This window comes from Lutra lutra, chromosome 1 (genome assembly GCF_902655055.1).
Source record: "Lutra lutra chromosome 1, mLutLut1.2, whole genome shotgun sequence".
Classification (NCBI taxonomy): Eukaryota; Metazoa; Chordata; class Mammalia; order Carnivora; family Mustelidae; genus Lutra; species Lutra lutra.
This window is the reverse complement of record NC_062278.1, coordinates 156,489,526-156,516,555: the sequence shown is the minus strand read 5'-3', so window position 1 is coordinate 156,516,555 and position 27,030 is coordinate 156,489,526. Positions and strand designations below refer to the sequence as shown.

The window sequence follows — 27,030 nt, the reverse complement described above, 5'->3', positions numbered from 1 at the left end:
CCTGTCATTTTTTAACTGCCAAGAAAATAATGACTTTCAAATCCATGACTTATACAGCATCTAATACACGACACGGAGCGAAGGAAGCAGGCCTGGTTCCAATTACATGTGTGGCTTATTTATTCATGCCTCAAATCACAGCCCCGGCAAGAAGAGAATGAAAAAAATCCTGCGATGACAGTGTTCCAGAAAAGAATGAGATTGTCATGTAAACACAGAAGTTGTTCCCTGCTCCTTTCAATCAAAGTAAACACAATTTCCACTGGGAATGTAGCCGGGGGGGGGGGGGGGGGGGGGGGGGGGGGGGGGGATGAAAATGCTAATGACAAGCATTGAGATGTGTTGAGCTCCCCATTGTAGGCAATATACACCAAAGGCAAACATTTTTTTCTCTCTGGAGAGGAAAATTACAATGAGTTAACAGAGGAAAACGGTTTAGTTTTGCCTCATACAACTGAGTACTTCGAGTAGGAACAAAGTGATACTGCCTTTCCCCTCTTAGATTCTCTAAAGGAATCCTCACCAGGACCTACCAAGACAAATTCTAAGATAATGAAAGGTGTTCACCAACCGGCTTCATTAAAAAAAAGCAAGCACTTAAAAACCTCACTTGACACCAAATCTCTGATTATTTATCGATTTGCTTTCACCTTCATTTGAAAGTCTAAAACCTTAGATAACAACCAGAAAAAAGGGGTGGGAGAAGGTGGGGCTTCTTTCCCCCATCTGGTAAGCTGGATACAGAATTCCCCACTTCCTTACCCTCCTCAGATTTAAGTTTCTTTCATCTTTTATTTTGGTGGGGGGATGAAGGGGATCAGAATATGCCATCCCAAAATATGACGCTTTGGCATAAGGGTTATCTTGAGCCCAGGGCATTTGAGATTCAACAGATGTAGAGAAAGAAGCCTTCCTGGAGCTTCCCTTATCTGACTAAAAGCAGAAGGTCTAAGAAACAAGGATTGCCATAAATCCCCTCTCCCAGGAAATTTTTATGGCCATGAAGAAGACGGAAATTGGCACTGAGCGGGACCAGCACAGCTAAGTGCTAAGATAGCCCTGATCTCCCTCCCATTAGGTTCCCCCATGTGGTGTATTCCCACAGTCCACAGCCCCAGAAGTCTAAACCCCTTTCCTTTGTCCGACCCAACTCCACAGTTTTTTTGCTCTTTAGTAAAAGAGCTCTAGGAGCACAGCTCTGTCAGTTTTACGCCCCTGACTCTTGATTTCGGCTCAGCTCATTAACTCAGGGTCATGGGATCGAGCCTCTAGTAGGGCTCCGTGGTCAGTGCCAAGTCTGCTTATCCCTCTCTCTCTGCTCCTCCCCTCCCCCGTCCCTCTCTGTCTCTCTTTACCCCTAAAATAAATAAATAAAATCTTTTTTTTAAATGTATATGAGCTCTCAGGTATACCTGCTTCTCTTGGGGTCTTTCCTAGAAAGACCCCTGTGTCATGTAAAAATTAACAGGAAATAAAATTTGTATGTTTTTCTCTTGTTAATTTATCTCTTGTCAGTCATATTTGCAGGGTCCCAGCCACCGAATCAAAAGAAGGTAGACAGAAAGCACTCTTCCTCCCCTACAGAGACATCTTGGGGAAGATAGGAGGTGGGAAAGAATGGAAAAAGAAGGAGACACCCAGGAGTAAGAATGGGGGGTGGGTCCTGGTCACTGTGCTGCTGGGGACTGCTGCAGGTCTGGCCCCTCAAGGAAGTCTGTCCACCGCTTGAGGGATGTGCGCATGCCCCAACTCTTCTCCCCAACCAGTTGGGGGATGGGGAAAATCCTAAAACTCCTCTGGGGAGATTTCCTCAGGAATGCTTTCCCATTTTCAAAATTACTCAATAATTCCTAAAGTATCCACCCTCCAATAGAAGACACTTAAGGTAAAATAGACAAATCCCTCCCTCGAGGATGTAGAATCCAGAATCTGTAGGTCAAAGCCCCTCACCACTTCCCACTGTTCTGCTTCTAGCAACAGTTCACAAAATGCAGACCCCTGAGAAAATAATGCAAACTCCTATTTACCGAGTGCCAACAACTTGAACCAAGGTCTCCTAATCCTTGAAGCAACTCTAGGATTCAGGTAGCATCTCCCTCAACAGTTGGGAAAAGGAAGCCTTAAAGAGGGAAAAGGAGCTCCTCCCAGCTGCAGAAACCAGTCCCCAGCGGAGCACTAGGGAGAAAGGGCTGTGCTCTTCCCACCTTGGGGCCTGACTATAAATGGTCTATATCACTAATGTGATATTTAGTTGTATGGGCCTCCAGCGGCTTCTGAATGACAACTCTGTTATGGTCTCTGATTCTGCTTTCCGTCCTCTCCCCAACTGGAAAGTGAGTTACTTAAGAACTGGGATGGTGTCATCCTGTCCTTTTGTTTGCCTCCAGGTGCAAAGAACGTGGAGGAGCCTTGCAGAGTGGGCAGGGACAGCATTCCAGCTGAGAACAAACTATCAAATAGCCATTCATTGACCTTTGCTAACTAACACCACAGGGGGGCTGACTGGCCTCCCAAACCTCCTCGGTCCCTCCAACAGGGCTGATTTCCACGTAGGAAGTTCTTCCTGAAGAATCCAGAAAGCTGTGTCCCCCCAGCAACAAAGCATTGCTAAATCGAAACTTGCAAACATTGAAGAGCACTTCAGCCTCCAAGCCATGATGTAACTACATCAGAACACCACAAGCTCCCCCGACAAGGGCATTTCCACACGTGGCCACCAGCATTGCTAGTCTTCTCCAGATGGGCTTCCCATGCCTTATGGGCATCTGTCTACAGTGCAAAGAGTTGAATGCAAAGCTCTTCTCACATTTCCGTTTTATTATTTTATTGTTTTTTAAAGATTTTTTTATATTTGTTTGACAGAGACACAGCGAGAGAGGGAACACAGGCAGGGGGAGTGGGAGAGGGAGAAGCAGGCTTCCTGCTGAGCAGGGACCCTGAGGCAGGGCTCCATCCCAGGACCCTGGGACCAGGACCTGAGCCAAAGGCAGACACTTAACAACAGAGCCACCCAGGTGCCCCTCACGTTCACATTTGAAAAAGAAGGGAGGAGAGAAGGTGGGTGAGAGGAAGATAGGCAGGGCTCCCAGCTGTCACCATACCTTCACATAGGTTGGATCCCACTGGAGACATTCCTTGGCTGCCACAAAGGCCTCATTCCATTTCCCAAGGCTATAAAATGCATTGGATTTGTTGCAAAGCAGCACAGCCAGCTCCCTGGGGGGAACCCTGTCAGAAAGAACAGACCGGTGGTCAGTAAAGCTACCTTTCCGCAAAGACAGAAAACCACCCTTGAAGGCCACAATGCTGGGCCTGGATGCCACCATCGCCAGTTAATGTCCCAATTTACACTTACTATGCCTGGTCCCCCAGCCCCCTCGAAAACCCAGGGCATTTGCAAAGTGTAAGTCTATCCTTCCTCCCTCCCACATCCTCTGCTCCTTTTCAGGACAAATGTTCTCTCAACACCTCGGTTCTACCTCTGCCTGATCTCCACAGATTTTTTCATTGTTTTAGAGACCACTTTGGTGAAGATACCATGAAAATAGGAACCATCCTAAGGATGGAGAGGATGGGAGTTCCCACAGAGCGTCAGCAGAGTCCAGACATGGACTGGGGCAATGTAGGGTGAGCTCCTCCACGTGCATGTCCATGCTGGATGGATGCAGATCTTCTCACAGGAAAGGCCTTTCAGAACATGGGACTGCACCGTCCGCACGGACCTACCGTGACAGGTGCAGGATGAGCAACCATTGTAGTGAAGGGCCAGAGTGCAAAAGGGGATCTTACACCCTGGGTCTAATCCGCACTGTCCAATATGGTAGCCACTGACCATGTGTAGCTATTCATGTTTAATCTAATTTAATTTAAATGAAATTTAAAATTCAGTCCTTTAGCTGTATTAGCCACATTCCAAGTACTTGATAGCCACATTCTATATTACAGAACATCTTCATCATCAGAGAAGGTCCTATCAGATGGGGCTAGCCAAGTATTTGAAGGTCATAAATCAAGTTCCCAAAGTGTTCCATAAAATATGTTCTATCTTCCTACTCTACAGTAACTGGTTCAAATTTAGAACTATAGGAAGTGTGTCAGGGCAGAGTGAGCCAGGACAGCACCCCTGCCCACTCCTACCTCAGCATTCATCCCGTGCCATAAGAGGCATGATTCCAAGTCGAGTCCGCACCCCTGAACTTGGTCAGCCCTCAGAAGAATGGGCTGCAGGTAGGAGGTCTGTGAAGGCCCTGGGAGCAGAGTCCATGGGCAGGAACTCCAGGGTCCTGGTACCCACGGAGTGGACCAAAGGGGAGGGAAAGACTCTGGGTGGGTAAAGCCCGTGACCCCACAGACTCCTGTCTGGGTGGTGGGCGCAGATGGAGGGGAGCCACAGGACGGCCCTCTAAAGCATATCATGGCAGGTCCTTCTTTCCTGGATCTAGGCATAATATGATCATGTTGGTGCCAAATCACATCAAAATTTGAAGACAAATGCAAAGTGTACCATGCTGTGTTAAAGCCCAGGTGTCATTGAATTCAAGCCACGTGTGTGGGGAAAAAAAAGCAGGTTTATACTTCTTTTTTATTGACTATTTTAATTGCAAAAGCACTACAAATCATTATAGAAAAGTTAGGTGATGCAGGTAAGCATAAATAAAAAGCAAACTAAAAATCAGCTCTACTACTGCCTCATCTTCAGTGTTTTGCATTTCCAGTTTCTATCAATAGCCATCTTTCCCTCTAGGTGAAGGGACGAGGGCCCATAATCACAGGAAGGGGCAGTGGGGCAGCCAGAGGTGACTGGCAAGGAAACTATCCCTGCAGGTGTCCAGCCCACAGACCCTGAGGCCCCGACTGCCGTCCCCAGCTGCAGTGAGCACTGTCTGCCACTAGGGGCTCCCAGTGCCCCTGTTCTCCAGATTTGCCCTCAGCTTAATGGGAGCTGCCCTCTCCCCAGGAAGTTATGACCCTGTTGTGGACTCAATTGTACCCCTCCATCCATATGTTGAAGCCCTGCCCGCCAGGGTGATGGTATTTGGAAATGGGGCCTTTGGGGAGGTAATTAGGTTTAGTTGAGGTCATGAAGAGGGGCCCTTGTAATAATATTAGTGCCCTTATATGAAGAGACCCCAGAGAACCTCCTCTCTCCCTCTTTCTCTCTCTCTCTCTCTCTCCACCCTGTGAGGACACAGTGAGAAGGTAGCCATCTGCAAGCCAGGAAGAGAGCTCTCACCAGAAACTCAATTGGCCGGCACCTTGATTTCAGACTTACCAGCCTCCAGAACTTTGAGAAATAACTTCCTGTTGTTGACTCTGCCCAGTCAATGGCATTTTGTTATGGCAGCCTAAGATGACTAATACAACTCCACTCCTTAGGACAACTCCTAAGGGCCAGACAGCCTACAACAGATGGCTGACTGACATAAAAAACAAAAGGTCAGCTCCCTTGCCCCAAAGTGGGACCAGTTGTGCAGTACAGCTCATGTTCCAGAATGCCGCAGGGCATCAGGCTGAAGCTGCCCCCAGGTGACACACCATCCCTACCTGGAGCCTTCCCCTGCCCCATCCTGCTTCCCTCTGTCCCCTCCTCCTGAGAGCACTTGCACCTAAATCCCTATGTCATCTGTCAGGTGCAGGAAAGCAGACAGCAGCTGTGTCAGGAAGGTCATGAAAGACAATATACAAGGGTCCAGACAGAAGTCCCATTAGTGGCCCCATAGTGAGGGGTCGGTCCACAGCCATAACCACTGCGCAGCATATCCTCTTTAAGAAAGGCAGATGCTATTGGCGCCTGGGTGGCTCAATCGGTTAAGCATCTGCCTTTGGCTCAGGTCATGATCCTGGGGTCCTGGAATCAAGCCCCATGTGGGGTTCTCTGCTCAGACAGGAATCTGTTTCTCCCTCCACCCCTCCCCACTTGTGCTCTTTCACTCACTCTCTCAAATAAATAAATTCTTAAAAAAAAAAAGAAAGAAAGAAAGTCAGATGCCTTGCACTCTAGGCCCAGCCTTGACACAGTTCTGATCTGAGCCAGGAGAGGCAGAATTACAGGCCCAAACCAATGACACTCAACTCACATCAGCTAGAGTGTAGACACCAAGGTGATAGAAGGTAAGAAGTAGAAGGAGTGATTCTGTGATTCCATTCAGTGGCATTTCCTAGCACAAGTTCAGGCTGCATGACCGCCACAAATGACAACCTCTATTGCAGCTGTTCCCAAAGCATGGTGTGGGAACCCCTGGGGTTTCCTAAGACCATTTCACGTGGTCTACAAGGTCAAAGACTTTCACCATAGTACAGGCTGAATCATGGTTCCTAAATATTATTACCTTTTATTGGCAAAAACAAAAACAAAAACCCTTTGCAGATGTGATCAATTTCTAGATCATGGGGGGAGACTATCCTGGGTTAGGATTCAGTCACAAGGGTCCCTGTCAGAGCGAGACAGGGGGAGACATGATACAGAACAGGAGACCATGATACAACACAAAAGCCCACTGGAAGGATGCACTTTGACATGAAGGAAGGTGCCACAAGCCAAGGCGTGCGGACAGCCACCCAAAGCAGAAAGAGGCAAGGAAATGGATTTTCCTCTGCACAAGACCAGCCCTGCCAACACCTCACTTTTAGCTTTGCAAGACTCATTTCAGACTTTCAACCTCCAAAACTGTAAGATAATAGATATATACTATGTTAAGCCACTACATTGTAGTAATTGGGTACAGTGGTAACAATGAATAAAGACATTATGTGCCTTTTTCACACATTCTCTCACATGTATTCCAGGAATCTTCCAGGGGCTACACGATGTGTGATATCCCAAAGAACTGAACGTGAAGCAGATAGGAGACGTCAGATGTCTTCTATTGAGAAAGAGCTCGGCAAAAAGGAGAAATGCGCCACTCTTCTCATGAAGCTTCTGGTTTTGGAAAACCTACTTATTTTTCATCAAAATACATGACTGAGTTTGACATGAAATGAGTTTCTTATTGAAATTTTAAGTAGGTGATTGAATACATATTTTAAACTTATCTCAGGTTTAAGTTCAAATCCAGGCTATACTGATAGCTTCAGCTTACATAAACAAAGGTCTTAAGGGTCCCCCATAATTGTTAAGCATGTCATGGTACTAAAATGTTTGGGTACAGGTCAACTTGAAGCTGAAGGGCAGGGGAAGAGATGAGCCTGAGCTCCCCGGAGGAATGCACTGTCGGGGGAGGGGGGACGGCTCAGAGAACCAGGAAAACAAAATAAATGACAGAAGGGGAGGTTGGGGCCTCGAATCATCCCAGGAACGCTGATTCCCATCACCAGACAAAAGGCGAAGTTGTGCAACTGCCCCCTGTGTTTCACTTTCTATTTCCCCATTACTTAGTATTCTCTGTGCAGTTTCTGAGCTCCCAGTACGGAGCAGATACATAGGAAGTGGGAGGGGGTGGGGGGAGAAGAAAACAGAAACTAGGCGGTGTGATAAGGAACAGGAAGAAAACCTAAGTGACAGAGGGAGTTTCCTTTTACTGAAAAAACACAAACAAAACCCAGAACCAAAGGTGGGGGTGAATCCCAGCACTTACCCCCACTGGTATAACTGTAGGAGGATCTGGATGGCTTCGTCGTACTTTCTGATGGCCAGGGAGAAGTTGCCGTTCTTCAGGACCTGGTTGCCAGACTCTTTCAGCAGCTGGGCGTAAGCTGTGGGGTCCATCCTGCGAGGAGACGGAGGTAAGGCTCACTGCCTGCCCCGGCTTGGGGCCGTCTCCCTTCACATCTGCATTGCTAGGAGTCTACAGAGGCCGTCTGTGTGCTCTGGCCCCACCCACCTGCCGAGAGCACATCCTGACAACGCCCCTCACCACCAGGGGACCAGACAGGGCTTCTGATGAGACCATTTCTTCCTCAGTTCTTTTCTGACCAGGGAGGCAGCGGCCAGAGCCGTCCCGTGGACTCTGTGTTAATGATCAGCCAGGCCCTGAGGGGAGAGGAGGCTGCCAAGCAGGAGACAAGTCGCACCCCGCCGGTAGCGTGCTCCCCAGAAGCGGCAGCCATCCCCCAAACGGGCACTATTGCTCCTTTCTCATTTACCCATACAGCCAGGAGGAGACTTCGTCCCCGTGGTTCAGATGAGGAAACTGAGGCTCACGGAGCGTCAGTCACTCTGCCCAAGCATCTATCTGCTAATGGCATTCCCCGGTTCTGACCTCACGTCCAAGTTTCTGCTCGTGACACCTGCATCACATCACCCACCAGTACCAAAACTCAGTGGGTGGTCCTTCCATTCCCTTCGGAAGGGGAAAAGAGAGGGGAAGGACAGTTCTAAAGACCATCATATACGAGGGGCTAGGACACAAGGCTAGGACACAATCGCTGTCTCTCCTGTTCTCCTTCCTTCCTAAAACGCTATAAAATAAGCCTCAGAGTATTTGTCCCTCAGATTGCTTCTTGCAGGTCATGACTTCTTGTCTTACTCTTTCTGTAGCCTCACAAACTAGCATATAACAGGCACTTAAATATTTGTGGCATAACAGGGGTGCCTGGGTGGCTCAGTGGATTAAGCCTCTGCCTTCGGCTCAGGTCCATGATCCCAGGGTCCTGGGATGGAGCCCCACATCAGGCTCTCTGCTCAGCAAGGAGCCTGCTTCTCCCTCTCTATCTGCCTGTCTCTCTGCCTACTTCTGCCTACTTGTGATTTCTCTCTGTGTCAAATAAATAAATAAATAAAATCTTTAAAAAAAATATTTGTGGCATAACAGATGTGAAGGCAGGACCCAGAAGGTTGACTGTTCCTGATTCTCTCTGGGATGGCCTGGGGAGTTGGAGACAAGTGCCCAGGGCCCTACCTGCCCATGGAGCCCAGGAGTGTTTGCTGGGCAAAGGTAGTAGAAAGGAGGGTATCTAGGGAAGCCTTGAGAAGCAGCGCCAAGCAGAGAAAATCTGGACTCAGAAGAGATGCCCCTTGGGATCTCCTCCTCCCAGGGTGGGCAGTGGGGAAGGGGAGTCTGAAATATGAATGAGGACAATTCAGGGGTTTACATGGGCCATATACCTGGGAGTGAGGGGAGGCATTATTGACTTTAGGTAATGACTCTTTATTTTTATCACTTTAAATCTTGGTGAGGGGTTTTGGGACAGGGAAAGCAGATCCAACAAGATGTAAGTGGTGGCCTATTTTAAACCCATATGAGCTTATCAAGGATGGGGTTTTGGAACGGCATTACGTCCCTCAGCCAGAACTGAATCTGAATGAGGCTCATGGTTCCTAAACAAGTCAGAGTACAAAATTCCACCTATACCTGCCATTAAATCACCTCTCAATTGCATGACTTGAATTTACATAAGATGACTGAGTTAAACATGAAAAAATGTTCAAGAGTTGATTGGCTACAGATAAAAATATGTTTCTCTTCTGAGTGTTGTCAGCTGTCTGTCCAATTTTTTAGACTGGCCATGACCAAACAACTAGGAAAAAGAAATCACCATTAACCACTAACAAAGATTAGTGTGCCTTTTTTGGGCTCCCTGCTCAGCAGGGAGCCTGCTTCTCCCTCTCCCTCTGCCACTTCCCCTTCTTGTGCTCTCCTACTCTCTCCCTCCCTCTCTCTCACAAATAAATTTATAAATAAAATCTTTTAAAAAAAATAATATGCCTCTTTTAATTTTTTTAATGATGTAATCTCTATGCTCAAGGTAGAGCTCAAACTCATGAGCCCAAGGTCAAGATTTGTATACTCTACCATCTGAAGCAGCCTAACACCCCAATATGCCTCTTTTAGAAATACTTTTCCACTGCAAGAAAAGGCTGAATTTGTCCTAAATGTGTAAGGCCCTAAACACAAAATCCACACAGAAATACAAGTAATTTCTAAGTATGTGGAGAGTGGATAAGCAGGGTCTGCCTCACTGGTGAGCAAAGAAATGAAGAATTACAACAGCAACATATCACTGGAAAATACTTCCAAAAATGACCCCTAATTTTGGGGGCTGTTATATGCTGCTTACAGGGGAAATATACCACATCATGGATAGATTTAGACTCCTGGATGTTTGCCACAGTGAAAAAGTGGAAATAACCCTAAATATCCTATAACTCATAATGGATTTGAATTGGTTATAGAATAGCCATGTGGTAGAACACCACAGAGCTATTTCAAAAATCATGTTGTAAAAGAATATTTAATGATTGGCTAAGTTAGTAAATGAAAAGTACATAATTAGGTGTATAATCCGAAATTGAAATTTTTTAAGGATTTTATTTATTTAGTTGAGAGAACATGAGAGAGAGAGAGCCCAAGCAGGGGCAGAGGGAGAGGGAAAAGCAGATTCCCCACTGAGCAGGGAGCCCAATGCAGGGCTTGATCCCAGGACCCCCAGATCATGACCTGAGCCAAAGGCAGACACTTAACCAACTGAACCACCCAAGCACCCCCCAAATTGAATTTTAAACACATATAATATATTGAAAATATGCCAGAATGTTAACTAACAGCCACACCATTGGGATTAGGCAGGTTTTTAATTTTCTTTCTTATGCTTTTCTGAATTTTCAGCTGTTTGACAATGGACAACATTAATAATCAGAACATTAATGTTATTAAAGTGAGGGCTTAATTGAAGATCTCAATTGAAGAACTCAATTGAAGAACTCTTTAAGGGCTTAACTGAAGAACTCAAACACAAAACATTTCCACTGTATTTACAAATACAACAAAAACTATCCAAGTTAGAATTTGGGGCTTTTTCATACTCCTCTAGACACCAAGAGTGAGTTCTTAATGCTAGGTGAGCAAACATCAAAGGCATTCCTTCGCTTGTTTCTGCTTTTTCTTGGTAAAATCACGTCACAGGAAATAGGGGGATTGCCAACCACCCAGAAGGCTTTTTGTTTCTTAATAGGAATTATTGGCAGTCACATTCTCATTATAGGAAAGAATGCTTTACATCTCTTCCTTAGAACACAGAGGACTCAGTTGTCAAAACTTTTCTTTTTTTAACAACTGGTCCGTCTATTTATAAGATGAAATTGTTGAATACAAGTGGTAATGACAATGTGCTTGACGGCCAATAGGTACTGAGCACCTACTATGCGCTTTATGTCAATCATCCCACTCTATTCTTACAAGAAAGCCCATGAAGTAGTCATGATCGTCCCTTCTTGACATACAGGAAAACTGGGGCTACTTGCCACAGAAGGTGGTGGTACTAAAATTCAAACCCAGGTGGTGTGACTTTAAGCTATACCCTGGGAGCACTTGGGTGGCTCCATCTGTTATGCGTCTGCCTTCCGCTCAGGTCATGATCCCATGGTCCTGGGATGGAGCCCCATATCGGGCTCTCGGGCTCCCTGCTCGGTGGGAAGCCTGCTTCTCCCTCTCCCAATTTCCCTGCTTGTGTTGCCTCTCTCGTGTTCTCTGTCAAATAAATAAAATCTTTTAAAAAAAATAAATAAACAAACAAACTATACTCTGAAAGGCCAAGACCGAGGCTCACAGGTCAGCACCCAGTCAGTCCCCAAGGCATGTGATGATTTGGCCGGTACCCAGCACTCACTTCCAGTTTTGTCGGTGGTATGAAAGCTAAGAGTAGACATGGTTTTACAGCTGTGTTGCTAGCTTTCAGTCACTTTCGCTGTGTCCCTATCAGAATTAGGGGTCTGGTTGGGGGCAGGCCTCATGCCCAAGGAAGTCAGAAGCAAGAAAAACACAAATGCACCCATTAGATTTCGAAACAAGAGACACAAACTGAGCAGACTCAGGTTGTTCAGTTTCAGATTGTTGTGGCTTTTATTGCTTGTGTATAAACACATGAAATTCTGTAACTGACTTACAGGAAAAGAGTGAAACCTGCAAACAGGGGTGGGGTTGAGGCCACTAAAATGGACAAAGGAGGCTTCACCTTCATACGTGATCTGAGTGCTACTCGAAATCTTGATAGAAAATTCACTTTCCTTGTTTTGAGGGGTTTTTTCTCCTTTTTTATTAAAATCCTTTCAAAAGACCCCAAAAGCTGTCAATGATCTAAGATGAACTCTGGAATCCTGAGGATAGAGATAGTTCCAAACTGAGACCAGGGAGAACAGTTCTGAGAACTGACTCCTTCTTACTCCCCACAGGGGAGAAGGCAGCCACAGATGGTATGGGATAAAAATCCAAGGTCAGAAGGCACCTGGTGGCTCAGTTAAGCACCTGACTCTTGGTTTCAGCTTAGGTCTTGATCTCAGGGTTGTGAGTTCAAGCCCCATGTCAGGTTCTATGCTGAGCAGGGAGCCTACTTAAAGAAAGAAAAGAAAAGAAAAGAAAAGAAAAGAAAAGAAAAGAAAAGAAAAGAAAAGAAAAGAAAGGAAAGGAAAAGAAAAGAAAAGAAAAGAAAAGAAAAGAAAAGAAAAGAAAGAAAAGAAAAGAAAGGAAAGGAAAGGAAAAGAAAAGAAAAGGAAAAGAAAAGAAAAGAAAAGAAAAGAAAAGAAAAGAAAAGAAAAGAAAAGAAAAGAAAAGAAAAGGAAAGGAAAGAAAGGAAAGGAAAGGAAAAGAAAAAGGAAAGGAAAGGAAAAGAAAAGAAAAGAAAAGAAAAGAGAAATCCAAAGTCAGAACTCATTCTGGGGACTCCAAATTGTTTTCTTTGCCTTTCTTTCTTTTTTCCTGAGGGAATGGGTGTAAACGTGGAAGAAGAGTAGAGGTTTTCTTAAGAAACTCACATTTTTTTCAAAAGACCTGTGGAAAAGCATGAAGTGTTGGGCCCAAGCTTTTCCTACCTGGGTGTTTTAAATAGAACAAGAAAGACCAGACCATTGTGTTGCCTCTCCTCCCCCAATCTCAGCTGTCTCACCAGCCTGCCCTAACCCACCAAAGCCCAGCTCAGTGGCCTGCCATAAACCCTGGGTTGTACCAATCTAGCCAGTCCCCTTAATCCACCAACTTTAAATTATTCCACCTCAATTTATAGCCTCATTTACCCCCACCTACATGTACACCCAAGTCAAGATGGTGATCTGAAAACCAGTTGACTAGTCCAGCTCCAAACTGCCCTTGTAAAATTTATATCCTAAAAGCCATATTCCCAAAAAAAAGTAAACACCATAAGTAACTATCTTCCTAATATGTAGGGTCTCTTGATTGCTTTTAAATCTATGCCCCTTTTGATGAAATTTTCACTTACTCACCCAACATATTTCTGCCTCTCAAGAGTATCTAGAACTTTCAAAATATTCCAACTTTAATAGTGACAGAGAATTTAACCTGTGCTAGGCACTGTCCTGGGCATCAGGGGTTTGACGGTGAAAGGACCACCACTATCCCACCCTCAAGAAGTGTATTGTCTGTGAGGGAGATGAACATTAAATAAATAATCACACAAATATTATAGCTAATGGAATTTTCTTCTGGAGCAGAAAAAGTAGAGGGTATAAGAAAGCATGTAAAAGGAGCATATAACTTTAGAACGTGGGGGCAAACAGGTCTCTCTTGAAAGTGACATTTAAGCCAAGATCCAAAAAATGAGTAGTTGGCCCAGTGAAGAGTAGGGCAAGGGGAACGGTATATGCAAAGTCCCTGAGCTTCACAGTTCAAGAAGTGCCACGGGGTAGGGGACAGAAGTAAGACTGGGGAGGCGGTAATGGCTGCCAGGAGATGGACAACCTGGGACCATGAAGGCCATCCGAGGGTTCTAGAATTCATCTTAAATGCAACTGGGAAAGCAGCACTGTCCATTACAACTTTCTATGATGACAGGAATCTTCTGCTCTGTACTATCCAATACAGTAGCCACTAGCCACATGCAGCTATTACACCTTTGAAATGTGGCTGGTCCAACTGAAGAACTGAATTGTTTATTTAATTTTCACCAACTTTAATGAATACAGCCACAGGTGACCCGTGGCTGCCATGTTGGACAGTACAGAGGTAGAGGGTTGTGAGCGGGGGATTAATAAAAACTAACTGCCTCATGCTGGCTGCAGGCAAGATGGAGAGAAATGGGCCACTGTAAGACACAGTCAGGAGGCAGACAGACTCCATGGGAGGAAATCACCGGGAACGTCAACACCAAAGTTTTAGTCATATCTGACCTTGCATTACAGAAATAGAAGCTCCGGTTTCAAACATAAATACATGTAATGTTGAATTATCTTCTACACACACACAGCCTAGCCCCTGAGGAGAGCCATTCTGAGGACACTGAATCGGATGGTACGATCTGTGAAGCACACAATTTAGGGAAATACACAAAAGCCTAAAGATGGGTCATCTGTGACAATCAGGGTTGTACCACGTAGAAATATATTCTGTAGTGGAAAAAAAGAAGTACCTAGAGAAAATTTTCTCTACCACTCTAAAATGTTTTTATACGGGCATCTTAGTGGCTCAGTCGGTTAAGCATCTGCTTCGGCTCAGATTAGAATCCCAGGGTCCTGGGATCGAGCCTCGAGTCAGGTTCCCTGCTCAGTGGAGAGATTGCTTCTCCGTCTCCTTCTGCCACTCCCCCTGTTTGTGCTCTTTCGCTCCCTTTAATAAATAAATAAAATTTTAAAAAAATAAATAAAATGTTTTTATAAAACTTACTAATTTTTAAAGGATGATACTAATGTGAGAGCAGGCAGGCCAGCAGAACAAAACAGAATACCCAGAAACAAATATATTCTATGAAAAAATTCCACATGTGATAAAGATGACTTTTTAATGGATAGGAAAAGAATGAATCGGTTTGGTACAACGGGCTATATATCTGGAACGTAGTAGCCCAAACAGGAAACACACACACCCCTCGCAAAAATGTCTGTGCCCCAAAGCCCAGAACCTGTGAATGCAAAAGGGGCTCTGTAGATGTAATTAAGATTACAGGCCTTTGGATAAGGATATCATCTTGGATTCCCTGGGAGAGCACAGCCTGATCATATGAACACTGAAAAGCAGACAACCTTCTCTGGCTGGAGTCAAGAAGATGCTGGAAGAAGGCAAGAGAGATGCAGCAGAAAATGTGAAACTCGAGAACCTCCAGACTCATCACTGACTGCCTCGACGTTGGAGAGGCAATTTCAAGAGGAAGGCAGGTGGCCCTGGAACCTGAGAGAGGCCCTTGGGTGACAGTCAATGAGGGCCCAGGGCCCTCAACGCTACTGCTGCGAGGAGCTGGGTGCCGCCAGCAATGTGAATGAGCCTAGAAGGTACTTCTTCGCAGATCCATCCAGGAAGAGCCCAGCCAGCCAACACCTTGACTTCAGCCTTGTGGAACCTGCCCAGTTAACCCAGACTTCTGACCTCCCAACTGTGACCCAATTCATTTATGTGGCCACTAAGACTGTGGTCATTTGTTATGGCAGCAACAGAAAACCAATACAGATTGTGTAATAAACGGCACAGCAACATACAGAAACTTAAAAATAGTATGATGAGCAAAAGAAGCCAGACTCCAAAGAATGTCTACTGTGTGGTTCCGCTTGGATGAAGTTCTAGAACTGGCAAATCTCAGAAAGCAGAACAGTGTTGCCTAGGGAGGGAAGGCTATTGACTGGAAAGGGGCATGATTGCACTTTTATGGAGAATGAGAATGTTCTATATTAAAGCTCACTGAACAGCACACGTAAAATCGGTGCCTTTCATTACTTGCAAATATCTCACTTTTTTAAAAACCATTGAGAGAAGGAAACCATAAAGGCAGTGAGAGAAAATGTAGGTACAAATTTTAGATCATCTGCAACAGCTCTAGGAGGAAATTTGAGAATACTGAACCAAGTGACACATACATACAGCCTCTGACCCAGCAATTCCATTTCTGGAAACCAATCTTACAGACGGATTGCACACACCGGAAAGGGAAAATGTACAAGATTATTGACTTGCCAAGTTGTAATTATAAAAACTAGGACCAACAGGGACGCCTGGGTGGCTCAGTTGGTTGGACGACTGCCTTCGGCTCAGGTCATGATCCTGGAGTCCCGGGATCGAGTCCCGCATCGGGCTCCCAGCTCCACGGGGAGTCTGCTTCTCTCTCTGACCTTCTCCTAGCTCATGCTCTCTCTCACTGTCTCTCTCTCAAATAAATAAATAAAATCTTTAAAAAAAAAAAAAAAAAAACTAGGACCAACATTAATGCCCATTAGCAGGAGATTGGTTTCATAAATTGTAGCATAGCCCCCACAACAAAGTCTTACAAAAGTGAAAAAGAAAAAAAAAAAAAAAGAATGAAGATGCTTTCTATGTACTGATCTGGGATAATCTCCAAAATATATTTGAAAAAAAAAAATGCAGAATAGCATGTATACCACCTTACCTTTTGTACAAGTTTAAAAAAAATAGAGGGAAGAGTTGAATAAGAATTTATATTCACATTTGCCTACATGTGCATAAAGAAGTTCCAGAAGGAAAAATAGTTCTGGAAGGATCCACCAGAAATAAAATTATTTACCTTTATTGGGAGATGGGGCAGAGGGCTGAGTAGGGAGACCTACTCTCTCCTTTCCATGGAAACCTTTTATATTTTTGGATTCTTGAATTTGATAAATTAAAAAAAGTTTTAATGCAATGAAAAACACTGTATGTAATCCTCACACTCAAGAAGGCCATTCTAATGATAGCAAAAGCAGAAACCATAAACAAGAATTCATTCAAAATTAAAAGCTCTCAGGCGCCTGGGTGGCTCAGTGGGTTAAAGCCTCTGCCTTCGGCTCAGGTCATGATCCCAGAATCCTGGGATCAAGCCCTGCATCGGGCTCTCTGTGCTGCAGGGAGCCTGCTTCCCTTCCCCTCTCTCTCTCTCTCTCTGTGCTTCTCTGCCTACTTGTGATCTCTATCAAATAAATAAATAAAATCTTTAAAAAAAATTAAAAGCTCTTGTACATCAAAAAGCCCCCAAAACACCCAGAGTCAGTGAGATGATGGGTGGAGAGTCACACATAGAGCCAATGGCCAGGTAAAGTGGGGGTCGTCTGTCTAGGGGGAAAAATGCACATACTTCCCCACTAGCTAGTTCACTAAATGGGTGTGTATTCTACAAACATGTTTCTTTCACGTACCTGAGGATATTAACTGCCTTTCCCTTTGTGAAAGCAGAACTGCGATACTGATCCAAAAGTCTGATAAGTGGAGACCTTTATACAAAGAAAGGTATGGCTGACTGCAGACCACGATACAGTTGTTAAAACCATGAAGCTGATCCAAGTAAGAGGAAGCCATGTCAAGATGCACAACAAATGTGGATAAAGCAACCTGGAGACCAATTTGTAGAGGTACTTGAGGAGCTTAAGGGTGTGTGTGTGGGTGGGTGGGTGGGTGTGTGGGTATGGGAGTGTGTGTATGTGTGTACACACTTGACCTACTGAAAGAATTTCTGGAAGGCCTTAAGAAGCAAACAAGAGCGGGAGAGCAGGTCTCCCCATTCCCCAACAATGACAGAATGAACTTCTGTTGAGGTAAGTCACCCAAGACGTGGTCATTTGTTCTTGTAGCCCTAGGAAATGAAGGTGACACCTCTCTGAATATGCTCAGAGAAACATATGCATAGAAAGGACTTAATAAAGTGAGGCCTTTATTATCAGAAAGACCTCACTTTATTAAGAACTAAAATTTCTGGAGCAAGGAAGCCAAGGCTCAAAGGTTCAGGGGCCTGACCACAGTCCCACTGTAGTGAGCACCAGAGCTGAAACCCAGGCTGACTTCCCAGCCTCCACCTTGGCCCCACGGTCCACAGCACTGTTCGTGGGCAGGAAAGCAGAAACCAAAAGCCAGGTCTTGCCCCTGGTCTGCGAAGGTTCTGGTTAATGGTACTGGCCGTGACGACCTCTGTAGGTTATTTGAGTGTAATCCCTGCAACATTTACAGAACCTTTGCTTTGTTTACCCAGCAAAGAGAAAATATTTGGTCAAAAACACAGGCCTAGTATTGGCCTGTTTTGACAGGGGTTCCCTGAAATTAAGAGTCAGTTAAACCGCTACAGCTGAGAAAATCTGAGCTTCCGGGCCTTCCTTGGATGAGAAGTGGGAAAGGGTCAGCACTGTAGCACCTGAAAATGGCCCCAAGCTTCCCCTACTGTGATGGTTCCTTTGAAAAGGAGGGCCCGCCTCCTGCTTACAGGCCCTCAAAAACCCTTATCAGCTGGGCAGTCATCAGGGTGAGCACGCTCTGGGACGGCTGCTCGGCTCTCCACAGAGGCCTGAGGGGAGGTGTGAGGTGCACAGAGGTAGGCCCCAGGGCACCCCCCACATGCTCTCTGTGCCAGACCTGCGGGCCAGAGTTTCCTGACAGAACACTTCCCTGGGACTTTTGAGTCAGAACTTTGGGAAGAGCCTCCTCTGGTAGTGGCAGCTGACGTAAGAGGCTCCAGAGGGGTACAGACTTACCCCCCACCCTCAGAAGAAGCCACTCTGGACTGAGAACATATAATACCTATACCCAGAGAGAGCAGAAGAGGGATTCCCTCCACATTCCCCTGCCTCTGAGCCCCAGCTACTTCCCTATCCCTTCCCTAGTTACTAAAGATATCAGCAACCTTCTAGAACTTTCCTCCTTTTACCTAAACAATTTGAGTTTTTATTTGCATCACTGGAAAGAAGGAAATGAGAGCAGCTTGCCCATTTCATCCTTCTCTGCAGGTTCACATTAGACAAAGGTCTATATCAGGGGTGTCCTGCGCCCGCCCCACCCCAGACATCTCCACTCAGAGTAATCCTTCCTGCAGGGCCTAACAAGGCCTCAGACTCCTCCCCCCAGCATTCACTCTAGGTGGCTCACATCCATGCCCTAAATGAATCCTACGTGCCATTCCCAGTTGCACACCAAAGATTTGGGTCAAAAATCAACTTGTCCATCCAAACACAAATCCCGGAAGTGCGGTAACTAGGAAACAACAAGCTGAAGACCAGGCAACTGGTCCCACCTCTCCTTCAGCTTCATCATCCCTAAGAAGCACCCAGGCCCCAGAACAGCCGTCTCCAAGTCTGATTTGCACACACCCTCTAGAGACAGCTTCCCCATTGGTCTGGGTTACTACAGTGTTTGCCTTGTGATCTTCCCCCAGCCTCCCCCAGCTCCAGCTCAGCCTCCTCACCACCACTGGCGAGATGGTCCCCAAATCCATCCAGGAGCTCCCATCCCACCTCCTCTCGGGCATCATTCCCATGAAAGTTCCCAAAGGTCTCAGACCCTGTGTGCAGCTTTTATAAGGTTTAATACTGTGAGTTATGGTCTACTGCCCTTGACATACATCTCCCACATAGCCTTTATGCTTCGCACCCAGTGCTAGGTTTTTCTGCTTTCCCCTGCAGACCAGACTCTTCAGGCAGAAACTAAGTCTTACCAAGTCTTATTATGCCTGCAATCAAGGGCTCAGCATTGTTAAATGAATAAATGACTTTCTGGCTATTTCTTTACTCATCAGATTAAGCTGGAGGAATAAGAAAGGAAGAAAGGTTCTGGAGTTTAATTTGAACTAGACAATTTCACTCCTGGTTTCAGATTTCTGACCATCTCCTAGAAAGCCAAGGATGTCAGCTGTTCCCTTGGAGAAGGACATACATTTAATAAAAAGCCAACCACCTAAAGGACAAACAGAGACAACCAGATAAGTCCAACCAAAATCTGCAAAGCTGTTGGCTTCTTGGGGAAAACAAATTATAAGCATCTGCTGCAAATTCAACAGACAAAACACAGGGCTGTATATTCCCATGTGAAATTATATTCCTGGAAATTCAGAAATACTGAAAGCAAAGAAATCCTATAGATCAGTGGTTCCTAGACTTTTGGAACTGACAAACATTTATGCACACAGAAAAGAAATTGAAGGGTCCCAAGGGGTCTGGGTGGCTCAGTCAGTTAAGTCTCCAACACTTGATTTTGGCTTAGGTCATGATCTCAGGGTCCCGAGATAGGGACCAGCACCAGGCCCTGTGCTCAGTTTAAGATTCAATCTCCCTTTTCCTCTGCCCTTCCCCCCAGCTCACACATACACACAATCTCTCTCTCTAAAAAAAAAAAAGAGAGAGAGAGAGAGAGAAAGAAAGAAAATGAAGAGAACCTAAATAGACTTGCCAACTCTTTATTTTACCAAATAAGAACACTTTTTAAAAGATTTTATTTATTTGACCGAGAGAGACAGCGAGAGAGAGAACACAAGCCAGGGGAGTGTGAGAGGGAGAAGCAGCTTCCCGCTGAACAGGAGGGAGCCCTATGTGAGACTCGATCCCAGGACCCTGGGATCAGAATTTGAGCCCAAGGCAGAAGCTTAACAACTGAGCCACCCAGGGATCCCAAGAACATTTTTTTAAAAGCGTACCATCAGGGGACTCCTGGCCGGCTCAGTCACTAGAGCATGTGACTCTTGATCTCAGAGTCATGATTTCAAGCCCCACACTGGGCACAGTTTATTTTAAATTTTTTTAAGATTTTTGTTATTTATTCATTTGAGAGAAATACAGAGGCCGAGACAGAGAGAGCACAAGCAGGAGAAGAGGCAGAGTGAGAGGAAGAAGCAGACTCCCCGCTGAGCTGGGAGTCTGACATGGGGCCGGATCCTAGGACCTGGAGATCAGGACCTGGAGATCAGGACCTGGCGATCATGACCTGAGCCAAAGGCAGACGCCCAACTACCTGAGCCACCCAGGTGCCCCAATTTAAAAAAAAATTTTTAAAGGCTTACCATCTACTGCCCCCATAATTTCACAAAAGAAGGGATTTTTTAATTGCCCCCCCCCAAAAAAGGAGAAAGAATGTAAACTCAGACTAAAGAATGCCATTCTTGCAAAAGGATGAACCAAGAGCCTTCCAGTACATTGTAGCTTTGGATGGTGTGCAGATAGAATGAGCTTGGAGAGCAGACATTCCAAATTCCTAAAATCACATCAGGTTCCTGGAAGGTACTCAAGAAATATTGCTAAGGGCAAAGATGGATCAATTACAACTCCTAGTTCTGAAGTGGGGTCACAATCACTTGACCTCCCTCCCAGCTGGGAGCCCATGATGGGCATGACTTCTCCTCAGTGTGTGCACAGACTAGCACCCTTCCATTTTGCTATTTGCATGAGAGTAATCTGAGGCAACCGTGTAATAACAGCTGAAATTTACTAAGAACTTATGATGTACCAGGCCCTGTGCTAAGCCCTTCTTGGGCATTTTCTCATGGAACATCCCTAACAATGCTAGTGAGGGAGGTATAATTTTTACCCCAATAGTACAGGTCAGGAAACCGCTTTCATCAAGGGGAAGGGACTTCTCCAAGCAAGGTACAAATGCAAGTCTGATACCAAAATCTCTGTTCACAACTCTTTAGAGAAGATGGATGTAGAAAGGGTGAGAGTGATTGGAGGAAAACAGAAGGGATGGTCTTCAAAATTAAAATCAAGTTCAGGGACACCTAGCTGGCTCAGTCAGTACAGCAGGTGACTCCTGATCTCAGTTGCAAGTTCGAGCCCCACATTGGGATACAGATTACTTAAGAATAAAATCTAAAAAAATAAATAAATAAAGTCTCTATAAAAGCAAACCTGAAGGAAACTGAAAAGTGAGCATTCCACACTCTGCCTGAGGAAGGTAAGCATCAGCCAGCACAGGTCACTCACAAATCCTGACTCTGACTCAGGGTCTGTGCTAAATCCAGGCTCCCCAACAACTGCCACATTTCCCCTCAGTTAGCTTTCCCACTCTCTCTTCGAGCCCCTGGGAGCTAGAGATGGTTGTGAAGTCAAGGGAGCCCCCAGTGAGGACACAGGGCCCTCCTATGACAGCCCTTGGAAAATGGTGCTTTCTCATTCAAAGGAGAATCTGGAGTTTGATTACAAGAAGCCCTGTCATCTTCTCCTTCAGATCTACCCCCAAGCCTATCTTTAATCATTTAAATGCTAGTTTATGGCCCCCATTCTACCTCCCACCTTCAAAACCACAGTTGTCTGCTTCCCCTCAATCTGAAAGGCAAGACAAAGCCAGCAGAGGGTTAGAACACCATCCACTGCAGCCTGGGGAAGGGCCCAGAGGTGCCCGGGAGCTCCCCATAAACAAAACAGTCTCCCCCAGGCAGGGACCCTGAAAGGCACACCTGGTCAAGGGAGGTCCCTTAACAGTGCTAGGAGGACCTGAGTTCTAGTCTCACCTCTAACACCCTTTGACAGATTCCTGAAACACAGGGAACTTGAACTTGGCCTTGAAAAAAGTATGAATTTTGGCCAACCTGAACAATTATTCATCCACAGTCTCAGCCTTCTAAATAAAACAGAGTTACACACACACACACACACACACACACACTCTTCATCCTAGCTTTCCAGTATTCTCCAACCCAATATGCCTACCATGTTGTAGCCACATAACCCTAAATTCTTCTGGCTCCCTCCCTCTCATATGCTTCTGCAGTGCTGAAGCTAATGCCAGAAAGAGAATATAAAGATATGAGTGTGTCCTCCTCGTATGAGAAATGCCAAAACTGTGAGATCGAGTCAAACTTTACCTATTTGAGGCCCGGTACCACATAAGCCTAGGAAAACAGGGACAGCACCACCTCTATGACTGGACTCTCTGTTTCCTCCATTGGTCAACACTCATGAGCTGCCTAATGCATGCCGTAACGCTGCAGGATGCCTGGGATGCATGGATGAGTGCAACCGACCAAAACATGGCTGCCCAGAAGCTTACATTCTGGTGCAGGGACGTCTGTAAAATGGGGATTGCTCATAGTCCTTCCACAACAATCACCAAAGAGAATATCCGAAACATACCCTATGTAAATCCTGGCTCCACTTCAACTGTTATCATTATTATTACTATTATTATATCAATCTTTAGAGTTTAAGCCCTTTTGCTTACTGTTATTCATGATAAGAAGCTGTTTCTTTTACCTGGACTGTCTCTCTCTCCCTCCTGGCACCCCTTGGTCTGCCCACTGGAAGTTTTCTCCGTCTGCCCAGACATGGTTCAACACTAACCTGCCCTACTTCCTCCTGGGAAGGATTCAGGAGCTGGCAACTGTCATAGTGTGTCTGTCTACATCTCCACGGATGCCTCCTCACGGGTCTGCCTGGCATGAACTTTGTTCTAGTGTCACAAGAAGCACCTCTGGCTCATATCTTTACGTCCTCCAGAGGCCAACGGAGGGCCCTCAGTCTATGAGGAGAACTGACTTGGACAGTGAAGAGCAAAAAGAGGGGAGAATAGGTAAGACCCTGAGGGGAGAAGAAAGGGCCTATCAGAGAGAAAGTCTGAGGGCCAGACTATAAGGACTCTTGGTCCCTGGCCAATAAGTTTAGACTTGAGTGAGCCCTCAAAATTACCAATTTTTGAGCCTCCAGGGAGAGTGGACCCCAAAGGACAGAAGATGAGCTGGCCCAAAGGTGAGGAGCCCTGGAGGCCACAGCTGAATATGAAGCTCATTCCCGTTCAAGGCTGTGAGCCAAGTGTTCCTGTCACAGGGAGTGAAACTGCCCAGTATGACACTAATTCTCTGTATTTTCTGTGTTGTGTCATGCTGGCCTGGCTTCCCCCAAAATATCATCAGCATTTTCCAGGGTTAGCAATCTTGTTCCCTTTCTGAATGCTATCCATTAATAGGAGGACCCAGTGCTTCAAAATAAAAACATCTCACATCTCAGTCTAAGTGGTGTTAGAACTTTAACACAGACACAGCCAAATTTAGACGTGGCCTGCTTCTGAAAGACAGAGTGTCCCATCAGCTTGCCAGGCTCACAAAAGCTCAGGTAAACACGTCATGGTGAGTGCAGGTGGGCACTGATAGTGACCAGGCAAAAGATGGAGTCAGTTCAGGTAAACTGGGTCCAAGGTACCACAGGTAAGGCTCAGTCAGCTTTCCAGATATTCAACAAGAACAAGGAAACAAGACACTGCTTACATATGAATGTTGAGACCAAGAAAAATGTCTGGTCAGGCAGAATGGACAACCACGCTGACCAAAGAACACTGCTCTTGGTTTGGGCACTGTGACATTTTGGGGTCCCAACATGTCTGTTTACCTGGTTCAATCCTTTTAAGTTTAAACCTGAACGTTCCCCCCACCACTGCCACTGTCCCCATCATCAATCTCTGCTTTAACTTGAAGTGTCATCTTGGCTAAGGAAACCGTCCATTTCCCCAAGTTCCTCCTTCTTGTAAAGATTTGTTATAACAAGGAATTGATGGCTTTAAGAACTTCAGGCTGCCCCCCAAGGAAACTTGTTACCAAAGCCATGAGCCCATGTGTCACTGACTGGAAAACCAGAGGCAAGCCAGTGTCAGCTCCACTTCCCCAACTGGAAAGGCAAAGGAGAGCTTAGTCCTCAAGGTCAAATGAAACAATGCCATACTCTCTACAATGGCCGGAGGCCCACACCCCAACCTCCACTCCAGTTCTTAAAAACATCCAGAGAGTCACTTTACCTTCCTCAAAAACAGGACTTTCAGGCTCCACTTTAGCTACTAAAAAAATCTGCAGTAGTGTATGATCTCTCTTACATGCGGAATCTTTAAAAAAAAAAATCTCATAGATACAGAGAATAGATCGGAGGTTGCCAGAGGTGGGTAAGGAGGATGGGAGAAATGGTTTCTATTTATCAAATAGAAAATTCAAAAAAGAACATAACTGATCTGACTTTGCATACCTCACTCTGGAGAAAAGACTTTCATTTATTTTTGTTTTCCATCATCCAATTAACTCTTAACACGCATATGTACAAAATGCTGTTACCCATTCTATGAACAGAAAAGGATTCACAGGTGTCTAAGACATGGTCTCCACCTTCAATACAATTTTAAATCTTATTTGACAATTAGTGAGGCTATACAGGTAGCATATGATAAATGCCAAAATATAAGGAAAGCCCTTAAAATAGTGACTAGGATATGGCAGATATTCGCCAAATGTTTTGACAAAAAAAGTATATGTGTAAAATGACTTTTAAAGCATTTGTCTTTGGTAGCTAGAGAGGATAAAAGGAAGGTGGTACTATAGTCCAGAAAACTCCTCTGTGACATTTTCCTAGTGACAGCTAAGTCTATGAGATGAAAGATGGGGCCATACCTTAAGTGAACCTAACATAAAATAAATAAATAAATAAATAAATAAAGTCAGCAGCTATAGACCCAAAAAGAGGGGGAGGGGCAGTGATCCCGAGAGATGGGAAATAAATGAGGGGGAATCTTGGGGCGCCTGGGTGGCTCAGTCAGTTAAGCTTCAGACTCTTGATTTCGTGATCTCAGAGTCGTGAGATCGAGCCCTGTGACAAGCTCAAACTTGGCAGGGAATCAGCTTGAGATTCTCTCTCCCTTGGCCCCTTCCCCCTGTGCTCTGTCTCTCTCCCAAATAAATAAACAAATCTTTCACAAATGAGTAACAAAATAAATGAGGGGAGAACCTTTAATTGTCACAATTTACTGCCAGTAAATCATTTCTTGAGCCTAGCACATGCAGGGGGAATCTAAGCAAAAAGAAGGGGGGAGTGGCCATCATTCCAAGAAACAAAAATAAAATAATAAGACAGTATGTGTCATAGAAATGGGTCTTTGGTGATGCCTAGGTGGCTCAGTCGGTTAAGCATCTGCCTTCGGCTCAGGTCATGATCTCAGGGCCTGGGATAAAGTCCCACATAGGGCTCTTTGCTCAGCAAGGAGGCTGCTTCTCCCTCTGCCTGGCTCTGCCCCTGCTTGTGCTTTCTCTCTCTGTGTCTCTCTTTCTCTGACAAATAAATAAATAAAATCTTAAAAAAGAAAGAAAGAAAGAAAGAAGAGAAAAGAAAAGAAATGGGTCTTTGGCAGGAACCCAGGAAAACAGAACTCATCAGCAAAAAGAAGTTTGAGAATTCAGCAAGGTCAAAGTCTTTGTTTGGTCCCTGAGAGCTATGGGTGGGAAAGCAAGACAGCAGGTGTCTAATCCCAGAGCTACCCTTATTTAGCTGTAATGACTTATGGGAGATGGGCTTCAGTTTCTCCATCTATAAAATGTTCACGGCCCTGCTCCTAACACTGCAGTTGTGGAATTCTGAGCAGAGACTTTAAGAAACCTCTTTTGAATTCATGAATCCAGAGTTTGTGGCAGCTGGCATCACTCTCCTTCCTTTTTCCTCCAGCACCCTAAAAAAGGCCTAAGGCCAAGGAGCCATTATGTCCCTATCACTCCAAAACTTCTACAAGGCCCCATTGGCGTCCATACCAGGTGGCCAGCTCTGCGTGGACAGACAGATGGACCTAGATTAACTAGAAGCATCCCTTGGTCTGCCTTTGTAGATGCTACTGGGGGGAACCACACAGTCGTTTCCTATGGTACTCTCATTACCCAAGCATGAATTTCCTTTACCTGGTAGGAATCTCAGCCTCCTTCATCTCTCTTACACCAACTCCCCCCTTCCAAAGTTGCATCCTCAGTGAAATGCTGATGCTTTCCTCAGCCTCTCTTGGGGTGTCCCAAAGAAAGCTTGCAGTTGCCACCTAAAACTGATTAGTCGATCACAACATCAAGTTCATGGATTATGACTAGTTTTTTTAAACAACAGAAAATAGAGTAGAATAGAAAATATCATTGTGCTTCATCCTGTAGAGAGAATAAATACTGTAAAGCCCTTGTTGCAATTTTATACTTATGAGAGTAGGTGTGGGTCTCTCTTGTAGGTCTGGTTTAAAAAGAAGAAGAAGGAGAAGGAGAAGAAGAAAGAAAAGACAAATCAAGGAAACCCACATCCTGAGGCAGTGGAATTCTATTCTGGGGGTGAATACCACACACTCCTATCCTGCCTCCAGCCCTTGGGGAGGACGCAAGAACAGCAAAGGTTACTTAGAACTCAAAAGCCAATCCTATAAGTCTACAAAACAGACCAGCATGGAAAACAGTTAAAACAAACTTCTGACTCTCCTACAAGGTAGGATTTTCATTAAGGTACAAAACAGGATGCTCAACCAAAGACCAAGCCATCCGGGTAAAAGCTTTGCCTCATAAAGGTGCTTGGCACGGGGGAGGCTCAGCACCAGGCAGCGGAAGGGTGGGGGACGGAGGGAGGAGGGGGGAGAAACCTGGTTACTGGGAATCCTTTGCTCCTAGCTCTTTCTCCCCGCCTAAGGACTGCGTAGGCCAACAGCAACTGGGCCG

At 45.4% G+C, this 27,030-nt stretch overlaps 1 protein-coding gene and 1 long non-coding RNA gene across 3 annotated transcripts in view; one reads left to right on the top strand and one right to left on the bottom strand.

Moving 5' to 3' along the window:
* The window catches only part of TRANK1 (tetratricopeptide repeat and ankyrin repeat containing 1), a 98,748-nt gene that overhangs the window by 70,590 nt on the left and 1,128 nt on the right, over positions 1-27,030 (bottom strand). The window contains exons 1-3 of one of the 2 annotated variants that reach the window (XM_047741125.1): positions 7,821-7,838; positions 7,575-7,706; positions 3,102-3,228 (exon numbers count right to left, since the gene is read on the bottom strand). In XM_047741125.1, coding sequence (XP_047597081.1) covers positions 3,102-3,228; positions 7,575-7,705 — 258 coding nt within the window. In that variant the 5' untranslated portion in view covers position 7,706; positions 7,821-7,838. Of the gene's footprint in view, positions 1-3,101; positions 3,229-7,574; positions 7,707-7,820; positions 7,839-27,030 lie in introns of those variants that run through there. The other variant, XM_047741117.1, reaches the window with a different exon arrangement.
* On the top strand, positions 7,586-26,167 carry LOC125106691 (uncharacterized). The gene is made up of 3 exons (XR_007129395.1): positions 7,586-7,722; positions 17,031-17,209; positions 26,152-26,167. It is a non-coding gene; the product is annotated as an uncharacterized LOC125106691 (long non-coding RNA).